Genomic DNA, 10,947 nt, shown 5'->3' on the forward strand with positions numbered 1-10,947 from the left:
GGGAGATGGTTGCGATGCGGAGCAGGGAAACACCGTTGATGCGAGCTCTCTTCCCGAGCCCGGTGACGAAAGATCTACCCGTCGTTCTCTCCCGGATGGCGAAACAATCAAAGAGTCCCATCTGAAGGAACCTCCGGGAGAGAATCTCATCAACCACTCGTGAGTCCACTCCCAGAAAACGGCGAGCAGCGCGGCTCGTTCCACTCTAGAGGCAGCAGAGTGCGAAACTCAATAGAATAATCCGTTATGGACCGTTCACCTTGGCATAAGGAAGCCAGGGCCCTAGAAGCCTCCCTACCAAAAACTGAACGGTCAAAAACCCCAGTCATCTCCTCTTTAAAGTTCTGGAACTTGTTAGAGCAATCAGCCCTTGCCTCCCAGATAGCTGTGCCCCATTCTGAGCCCGGCCAGTAAGGAGTGAAATGACATAAGCAACCCGAGCTCTCTCTCTAGAGTATGTGTTGGGTTGGAGAGAGAACACAATCTCACACTGCGTGAGAAAGGAGCGGCACTCAGTGGGCTGCCCGGAGTAGCAAGGTGGGTTATTAACCCTAGGTTCTGGAGGCTCGGCAGGCCAGGAAGTAACAGGTGGCACGAGACGTAGACTCTGGAACTGTCCAGAGAGGTCGGAAACCTGAGCGGCCAGGTTCTCCACGGCATGGCGAGCAGCAGACAATTCCTGCTCGTGTCTGCCGAGCATGGCTCCTTGGATCTCGACGGCAGTGTAACGAGCGTCTGAAGTCGCTGGGTCCATTCCTTGGTCGGTTCCTTCTGTCATGCAGGTGAAAGAGGACCCAAAAGCGACTTAACAGAAACAGAGTTTATTCAAGTCCAAACAGAAAACGACAAATCCTGAATCCTTAACAGGAAATGTCCAAACAGGGAATAACAGAAATCCTCTAGTCTGTAGAGGGGAATAACAGGAGAAGCGGCCACAGACTGCAGGTCGTCGGGTAGGCGCAGGCCGTAGCTGACAGAGACACCTGCTCACACGCAGCATCTGATGAAGGCAAAAACACGACAGGACAGGGGCGATACACAATCACAGCACGGTGAATTCTAAACAAGGAACCGACAGGACAGGAACGGAACACAAAGGAAGAAATAGGGACTCTAATCAGGGGAAAGGATCGGGAACAGGTGTGGGAAGACTAAATGATGATTAGGGAATAGGAACAGCTGGGAGCAGGAACGGAACGATAGAGAGAAGAGAGAGCGAGAGAGTGAGAGAGGGAGGGGAGAGAGAGGGATAGAAAGGAAAGAACCTAATAAGACCAGCAGAGGGAAACGAATAGAATGGGGAGCACAGGGACAAGACATGATAATAAATGACAAACATGACAGAGTTTCCCTGGCACTCAGAAACTATCAACGACATTTCTGTACCATTAAAACAAAAACAACATGTTACAAACAGAAAACATAGATCCTTCCTGTCAAAGATAGAACCCAGGTAGGGTAGCCATGGTAGCTGTACAGAAGGGAAACAAGCAGAAAGCAAATAATCCAACTGCCACCCACCACAGCATAGAACTACAATGAACTAAAAGAGTATGACTGGAACACAGCTGACCACAGGAATGCTGTAAACACTACCAGTCTGGTCTGCTGCTCTGTTCAGGCTGTTACCCTGTACAACTTTCTCAGACAACTAGCACTGACAGTCAGATATCCTAGACTGGTCTTGGTTTCATCAGTAGAAAAATACGACATGGTAACATTACTGTTAACTGCTGTCAATGGACATGGTTTACTAAACATCCACTACACATGGGATGTGTTGTGGGAAAATGCTCCTCTACAACCAGTCTGGTGCCAATCTCAGGACCGTGTGTGTGTGTGTGTGTGTGTGTGTGTGTGTGTGTGTGTGTGTGTGTGTGTGTGTGTGTGTGTGTGTGTGTGCGTGCGTGCGTGCGTGCGTGCGTGCGTGTGTGTGTGTGTGTGTGCGCGTGAGTGTGTGCTTCGTGCTGCTAAATGGCATATATTATAGTGTGTTTTGTGTATACCTGCCTGCAATGTGCCGTGGTGAACAGTATACAGTGGGGCAAAAAAGTATTTAGTCAGCCACCAATTGTGCAAGTTCTCCCACTTAAAAAGATGAGAGAGGCCTGTAATTTTCATCACAGGTACACTTCAACTATGACAGACAAATACTTTGTTATATACCCTTTGTTGGCAATGACAGAGGTCAAACGTTTTCTGTAAGTCTTCACAAGGTTTTCACACACTATTGCTGGTATTTTGGCCCATTCCGCCATGCAGGTCTCCTCTAGAGCAGTGATGTTTTGGGGCTGTTGCCGGGCAACACGGACATTCAACTCCCTCCAAAGATGACATATAAAATACAATACTCTGTATAATGAACACACACACACACACACACACACACACACACACACACACACACACACACACACACACACACACACACACACACACACACACACACACACACACACACACACACACACACACACACACACACACACACACACACACACACACACACACACACACACACACACACACACACACACACACACAGACAGTAATGAGAACCCACTGGTGGTTCTGCTCAGATGTTCTGGCCGAAACCTTGATGGATGAGAGAACAGCCAAGAGCTCAGCTCAGAACAGCCTCACTCTTTCCTGGCCTCACTCGGCCCTGTCGGTCTCCTCTGCTCCGGCTCCCTGCACTGAGCTGGAGCACAACAACATCCACCTTCTAGTCTCACACTCACATATCAAGTACCCTGGATTACTGTAGGCCTAAATGTTATTTTTAATGACACCAGAGTTGTGTCAGTCAGTTTCAATTCTCATCAGTTGAATTTGACATGGACGTTCTCCATAGTAGTGGTGGACATAGTAGACTCTACGGCAGATTTAATCTAAAACTAGGCGATTGCTGGACTATGGCTAATCTTAATTTTCATCTTCTGTATTGTCCAATATGTTCTCTATGGAGACCTGCGATACAGTATCATTCTTTCGATATTATCTTTGTTGTTTCATGTTGCTGGGTAGGAGGCTTCATCTTGGAGATGGTTCTATATGTGGCTCTATTTAACCTTCACAGTAACAGTTGACTTCCTGTATTCTTACTGCCTCTGGAGTAGATAACAATATTGTGACGTAATTAAGTAATCAAATATAGGGTATGCCGTAAACCCCTCATTTATTTAATGTTTTGGGTTACATTGACATAATCAACAATTTTATTATTTCACCAGGTGTCTGAAAACAAAGGTTCATGTTTGATTCATGTTGCTTGCTGTATCCTATTTAGGACATACACAGCCAATCACACATGCACAAACACAATCACACATGCACAAACACAATCACACATGCACAAACACAATCACACATGCACAAACACAATCACACATACACAGCCAATCACACATGCACAAACACAATCACACATACACAGCCAATCACACATGCACAAACACAATCACACATGCACAAACACAATCACACATGCACAAACACAATCACACATGCACAAACACAATCACACATGCACAAACACAATCACACATGCACAAACACAATCACACATGCACAAACACAATCACACATGCACAAACACAATCACACATGCACAAACACAATCACACATGCACAAACACAATCACACATGCACAAACACAATCACACATGCACAAACACAATCACATGCACAAACACAATCACACATGCACAAACACAATCACACATGCACAAACACAATCACACATGCACAAACACAATCACACATGCACAAACACAATCACACATGCACAAACACAATCACACATGCACAAACACAATCACACATGCACAAACACAATCACACATGCACAAATGATAAGTCAGCTTTCTTCCAAACATATTAAAATAGTTTATTTTGTTTTTCACTTTAAACAAAACAAAGAGCTTCCTCTCCATCTCATGAGATTGTAGCCTATATGTCTGTATGTGTACAGGTCAGTGTCGGTGTCCTTCACCTGTCTGTCTATGTGTGGTGTGTATAATCAACCCAACCCTTTTCTGTGTATGTGTGTAAACCTGCATCTCTGTCCCTCTGAACCTGCATTGAGGATCTTGCTAATCTTATCATGAATTCACTCATGGAGCAAGAGCTGCTGTTCTGTGGAGAGTGGGCAGGGGAGCCGTTTCACTTCTTGGTGAAGAACTCATTGCACATCATGGTCAGGCAGGCCACCAGTGTGACGTACTCCTGGAAGTCCACACTGCCATCTGAGTTATCGTCCAGATCTTTGAAGATCTTGTCAACCTTTGCCTGGTCAGTGTTTTTCTGTTATAATGATCAGAGAGAGAGGTAATAGGTGAGACTTTGATTTCAGCAGTTCAAACTAGAATCCATACAGTTGTTATGTGTTTATAAAGGTGTGAGAGATTAAGTTATTCTATTGGATGAGGTGGGCCATGTGTTTGTGATGTTCCAAGCAATTCAATATTTCAATAGTGTCTGTCTTTAGCAGTATTGTATTTGGTTGTGCTGCTAATAAAGCATGATTGAACTGAACTGTTCCCAGGATCCACTCACCCCCATGATCTCTCCAAGCTCAGCGTTGAGCAGATCTTTGAGTTCTCCCTTGCTCAGGGTCGTCTTGTCGCCCTCCTTGCCAGAGTACTTGTGGAAGGCTGAGATGAGCAGTGCCATACCCTGCTGGACCTTTGACATGGTGACTATGAGAGAGAGAGTGTGAGAGAGTGAGAGAGAGAGAGAGAGAGAGAGAGAGAGAGAGAGAGGGAGAGAGAGAGAGTGTGAGAGAGCGAGAGAGAGAGAGAGAGAGAGAGAGAGAGAGAGAGGGAGAGAGAGAGAGAGAGAGAGAGGGAGAGAGAGGGAGAGAGGGAGAGAGAGAGAGAGAGAGAGAGAGAGAGAGAGAGAGAGAGAGAGAGAGAGAGAGAGAGAGAGAGAGAATTACTATTATGATAGCAGGATGCTAGTGGACATGCGCAGAGAGAGGAATGTTTGCTTACTCTGTATTCACAGTATAATACATCTGATATTATCAACATTAGTTGAATTATTTGACTTTTTGAAATTTGAAATCACAGAAACTAAGTTAAATGGATAAATGTCTCATTGTTGACTGAAAAATCCAATTCAAATCTATGTTATCTTACATCCAGGTCACCATTCCATAAATGTCTGGGAAATAAAGTCATGTTGGCACTGGTTTAATCATGTTTAAACATAAGGTTCAGGTTGAATAGAGGGTTTAAAGAATATTAACGGTTGTTGCACACGAAGCAAAGACTTAACTACACACACACCACACCCCACTTCTGCAAACAGGTTCTACATCTCTACCACAAAGGAAGAGAAAGAGAGGGGGAGGAGAGATGGAGAGCAACGCAACAGAGGCAATTAGAGAGGGAGAGAGGTAAGAGATGGAGTCATAGGGAGAGAGGTAAGAGATGGAGTCATAGGGAGAGAGGTAAGAGATGGAGTCATAGGGAGAGAGGTAAGAGATGGAGTCATAGGGAGAGAGGTAAGAGATGGAGTCATAGGGAGAGAGGTAAGAGATGGAGTCATAGGGAGAGAGGTAAGAGATGGAGTCATAGGGAGAGAGGTAAGAGATGGAGTCATAGGGAGAGAGGCGGCGAGAGAAGGAAGAGAGAGAGAGGGAGAGAGAGAGAGAGAGAGGGAGAGAGAGAGAGAGAGAGAGAGAGAGAGAGAGAGAGAGAGAGAGAGAGAGAGAGAGAGAGAGAGAGAGAGAGAGAGAGAATTACTATTATGATAGCAGGATGCTAGTGGACATGCGCAGAGAGAGGAATGTTTGCTTACTCTGTATTCACAGTATAATACATCTGATATTATCAACATTAGTTGAATTATTTGACTTTTTGAAATTTGAAATCACAGAAACTAAGTTAAATGGATAAATGTCTCATTGTTGACTGAAAAATCCAATTCAAATCTATGTTATCTTACATCCAGGTCACCATTCCATAAATGTCTGGGAAATAAAGTCATGTTGGCACTGGTTTAATCATGTTTAAACATAAGGTTCAGGTTGAATAGAGGGTTTAAAGAATATTAACGGTTGTTGCACACGAAGCAAAGACTTAACTACACACACACCACACCCCACTTCTGCCAACAGGTTCTACATCTCTACCACAAAGGAAGAGAAAGAGAGGGGAGGAGAGATGGAGAGCAACGCAACAGAGGCAATTAGAGAGGGAGAGGTAAGAGATGGAGTCATAGGGGAGAGGTAAGAGATGGAGTCATAGGGAGAGAGGTAAGAGATGGAGTCATAGGGAGAGAGGTAAGAGATGGAGTCATAGGAGAGAGGTAAGAGATGGAGTCATAGGGAGAGAGGTAAGAGATGGAGTCATAGGGAGAGAGGTAAGAGATGGAGTCATAGGAGAGAGGTAAGAGATGGAGTCATAGGGAGAGAGGTAAGAGATGGAGTCATAGGGGAGAGAGGCGGCGAGAGAAGGAAGAGGGAGAGATGCGGATATGGAGGGAGAAAGGAAGAGAAGAGGGGGCTGAGTTGTTTAAACACAAACAGACATGGCTCTAGCCAACGCCCTTGCATGTCTGTCTCATTAACTCTGGGGGATTTTAAGGAGAGAAAGAGAGAAGTATATATATATATATAGAGAGAGAGGGACAGACACATAGACAAAAATACAGATTGTAGGAAATTGGTGGATCGGCTGAAAGGTGCGTTGATAATTTCAGGCAAACGATAACATAAACATCCCAGCACCTCCCCCACCCCTCACCTGTCTCCACCCTCTATCTATCTTGTTTGCTTAAGGTGTGTATCTTCACTCTGTCCCTTCACATATCTCGCCACTATGTAGGGAGGTTGCCCTCTCTCTTCTCTCTTTCTCTGCCTCGTAGTCAAGGTGGTGAGTTTAAGGAAGTGTCTGTAATGTAAATCTCTCATTTAGCTGAACCCCTCTCCAGTGTGACTTGCAGTAAGTGCGGTCAAAGAAGGACGTTGAAGCAACCACACAGTACGAACATGGTAAGCACAACATTATAGTTGTAAGGAACAACCCCAGTCACTGTGGTGTACTCCACTGATCTCTCTCTGAGTCACTGTCAGCTGCCCCAGGACCAGCAGGCATCCAACCAGACACACCTTCTTACCACCCCTCTGACTGCCCATCTGATAACTAGAAACACACTCTACTCACAGAATGGTCAGAGCGAGGAGAGAGAGTTTATGGTAAGGACAGAGAGAGCGAAAGAGAGAGAGGGGTGTGGAGGATAGAAAGAGGTAGTGTTCTGCACTATGGAAGGATTGAGGGAGGAAGAGAGAGAGGGAGGAGGAGGAAGAGAAGAGAGATTCTTTCATCTAAACTGCGTAGTGCTCTGAGTAGCACCACACATGTTTGAATGGAAAGGCAGACAGAGTTACGCCCTCCGCAGAGCTTGGCTCAAGATCATAAACAGTGTGGACAGGCACTTACTAACTGTTGCAAAGCACACCCTGAAGTCATTCATACTTTTGCAGTCATGTATTAATCACTATACAACATTAAACTACACACAATTAGAAATAAATGTTGTAAACCACCAGATGAGAAAGTATAATTTGGCACATCTAACACATCATAAATAAACACAGCTAAAACAAACTGAAGGTTTTTATCAGCGAGGCACTCAGATACATGTTTTACTAGGTTTAGTTTTCACTCACCGAAGTTGTGCGAGGAGTTGGACAGTCAGAGAAGAGAGAGAGAGGAAGTGAGGAAGAGCGGGATGGGCTGTTGGTTTTAAACATTGATTACCACACCCCACTCTCCCCTCCCCTTTCCTCTCCTTGTCCCTCTTTATCTGATGGAAATGGAAACTGCAATGTTCTGTTCTCTTCTTCATGTGAACTAGTTACTGAACTAATTATAATAGTCATATATATTATCTAAAGTTAATAATTACTTCACATGAATGTATCACCATTGTAACCAATCCACCATTTTGCTCTGGTTCTTCCTGGACTTCCCTTATAAAAAACAACAACAGAAAACATACAGAGAGGAGAAATCCCTGCATATGTCTAATGTCTTTGAATGAGCATAAATACCTCTTATTCTGACTGGAGTTATTCATTTAACAACTTTTCAGTGAAGAAGAATGTGGTAAAACTGCAGCGTTCTCCAAACTGCCCAAACTAACCTGTAGGGCTACCTTATTGGCTGACTGGCTCCATACACCCCTCAGGGAAATTGTGAACATTACTATTCTGAAGTAGACAATCAAACTTTTTATTTATTTTTTGAGGTTTTGATTGAATAAATAAATCAAATTAAAGTTTATTTGTCACGTGCGCCGAATATCACACGTGTAGACCTTACAGTGAAATGCTTACTTACAGGCTCTAACCAATAGTGCAAAAAAGGTATTAGGTGAACAATAGGTAGGTAAAGAAATAAAAACAGCAGTAAAAAGACAGGCTATATACAGTAGCGAGGCTATTAAAGTAGCGAGGCTACATACAGACACCGGTTAGTCAGGTTGATTGAGGTAGTATGTGCATGTAGATATGGTTAAAGTGACTATGCATATATGATGAACAGAGTAGCAGTAGCGTAAAGAGGGGTTGGCGGGTGGTGGGTGGCGGGTATGGACACAATGCAGATAGCCCGGTTAGCCAATGTGCGGGAGCAATGGTTGGTCGGGCCAATTGAGGTAGTATGTACATGAATGTATAGTTAAAGTGACTGTGCATATATGATAAACAGAGAGTAGGAGCAGCCTAAAAGATGGGTTGGGGGGCACATAATGCAAATAGTCCAGGTAGCCATTTGATTACCTGTTCAGGAGTCTTATGGCTTGGGGGTAAAACTGTTGAGAAGCCTTTGTCCTAGACTTGGCACTCCGGTACCGCTTGCCATGCGGTAGTAGAGAGAACAGTCTATGACTGGGGTGGCTGGGGTCTTTGACAATTCTTAGGCCTTCCTCTGACACCGCCTGGTGTAGAGGTCCTGGATGGCAGGCAGCTTAGCCCCAGTGATGTACTGGGCCGTACGCACTACTCCTCTGTAGTGCCTTGCGGTCGGAGGCTGAGCAATTGCCGTACTAGGCAGTGATGCAACCAGTCAGGATGCTCTCGATATTGCAGCTGTAGAACCTTTGAAGATCTCAGGACCCATACCAAATCTTTTAGTTTCCTGAGGGGAATAGGCTTTGTCGTGCCCTCTTCATGATTGTCTTGGTGTGTTTGGACCACTCTAGTTTGTTGGTGAAGTGGACACCAAGGAACTTGAAACTCTGAACCTGCTCCACTACAGCCCGTCGATGAGAATGGGGGTGTACTCGGTCCTCCTTTTCCTGTAGTCCACAATCATCTCCATAGTCTTGATTTGTTGAGGGATAGGTTGTTATTCTGGCACCACCCGGCCAGGTCTCTGACCTCCTCCTATAGGCTGTTTCGTCATCAGGCTACTGTTGTGTAATTTGGAGTCGTGCCTGGCCATGCAGCCGTGGGTGAACAGGGAGTACAGGAGGGGACTGAGCACGCACCCTTGGGGGGATCCAGTGTTGAGCATTAGCGTGGCAGATGTGTTGCTACCTACCCTCACCACCTTTGGGCGGCCTGTCAGGAAGTCCAGGTTCCATTTGCAGAGGGAGGTGTTTAGCCACAGGATCCTTAGCTTAGTCATGAGCTTTGAGGGTACTATGGCATTGAACGCTGATCTGTAGTCAATGAATAGCATTCTCACATAAGTGTTCCTTTGTCCAGGTGGGAATGGGCAGTGTGGAGTTTAATAGAGATTGCATCATCTGTGGATCTGTTTGGGTGGTATGCAAATTGGAGTGGGTCTAGGGTTTCTGGGAAAATGGTGTTGATGTGAGCCATTACCAGCCTTTCAAAGCACTTCATGGCTACGGACGTGAGTGCTACGAGTCTGTAGTCATTTAGGCAGGTTGCCTTTGTGTTCTTGGGCACAGGGACTATGGTGGTCTGCTTGAAACATGTTGGTATTACAGACTCAATCAGGGACATGTTGAAAATGTCAGTGAAGACACTTAGCCAGTTGGTCAGTACATGCCAGTGAGCACATGTCCTGGTAATCCATCTAAACCCGCAGCCTTGTGTATGTGGACCTGTTTAAAGGTCTTACTCATGTCAGCTAGGTGAGCGTGATCAGGTGTCTCCGGAGCAGCTGATGCTCTCTGTCTGGCCTCAGTGTTGCTTGCCTCGAAGAGAGTATGGTAGGGACAGTTTTCACTGGGCAGCGGCGGCTGTGCTTCCCTTTGTAGTCTGTAATAGTTTTGCAAGCCCTGCCACAGGTGGACGAGCGTCGGTGCCCTTGTTTGGGTGTATTGTGATTCAAACTTAGCCCTGTATTGACGCTTTGCCTGTTTGATGGTTAAATACAGGCAATACCAGGATTTCTTGTAAGCTTCTGGGTTAGAGTCCCGCACCTTGAAAGTGGCAGCTCTGCCCTTTAGCTCAGTGCGAATCATGCTTGTAATCCATGGCTTCTGGTTGAGGTAATGTACATTACCAGTCACTGTGGTTCTGGATGACGTCCTTGATGCACTTACTGACAAAGCCAGTGACTGATGTGATGTATTCCTCAATGTCATCAGAAGAATCCCGGGACATGTTCCAGTCTGTGATAGCAAAACAGTCCTGTAGTTTAGCATCTGCTTCATCTGACCACTTTTTATAGACTGGTCTGTGGTGGTAAATAAACAGCCATGAACGACGCCAGACAGGCGGAGTCAATCACCACCTTCCGGAGACACCTGGAAACCCCACTCTTTAAGGAATACCTAGGATAGGATAAGTAATCCCTCTCACCCCCGTCCTTAAAGTTAGATGCACTAATGTAAAGTGACTGTTCCACTGAATTAATGTGGGAGGCTGCACCACCAATTTGTAAGTCGCTCTGGATAAGAGCGTCTGCTAAATGGACTTAAATGTAAATGTAAATGCTTCCAACATGTTCAAGCAGACC

The 10,947-nt window shown here is 45.3% G+C and overlaps 1 protein-coding gene across 1 annotated transcript; it reads right to left on the minus strand.

The window, feature by feature from the left end:
- Positions 1 to 3,874: 3,874 nt before the first annotated feature.
- On the minus strand, positions 3,875 to 7,729 carry LOC123998205 (ictacalcin-like). The gene is made up of 3 exons (XM_046303235.1): positions 7,680 to 7,729; positions 4,559 to 4,701; positions 3,875 to 4,306 (listed from the first exon to the last, which is right to left on the minus strand). Exons 2-3 carry the CDS (start codon positions 4,694 to 4,696, stop codon positions 4,166 to 4,168), a joined length of 279 nt encoding a protein of 92 aa, XP_046159191.1. The 5' UTR covers positions 4,697 to 4,701; positions 7,680 to 7,729; the 3' UTR covers positions 3,875 to 4,165.
- Between the last annotated feature and the right edge of the window lie 3,218 nt (positions 7,730 to 10,947).

This window comes from Oncorhynchus gorbuscha, linkage group LG15 (assembly GCF_021184085.1).
Source record: "Oncorhynchus gorbuscha isolate QuinsamMale2020 ecotype Even-year linkage group LG15, OgorEven_v1.0, whole genome shotgun sequence".
Taxonomy (NCBI): domain Eukaryota; kingdom Metazoa; phylum Chordata; class Actinopteri; order Salmoniformes; family Salmonidae; genus Oncorhynchus; species Oncorhynchus gorbuscha.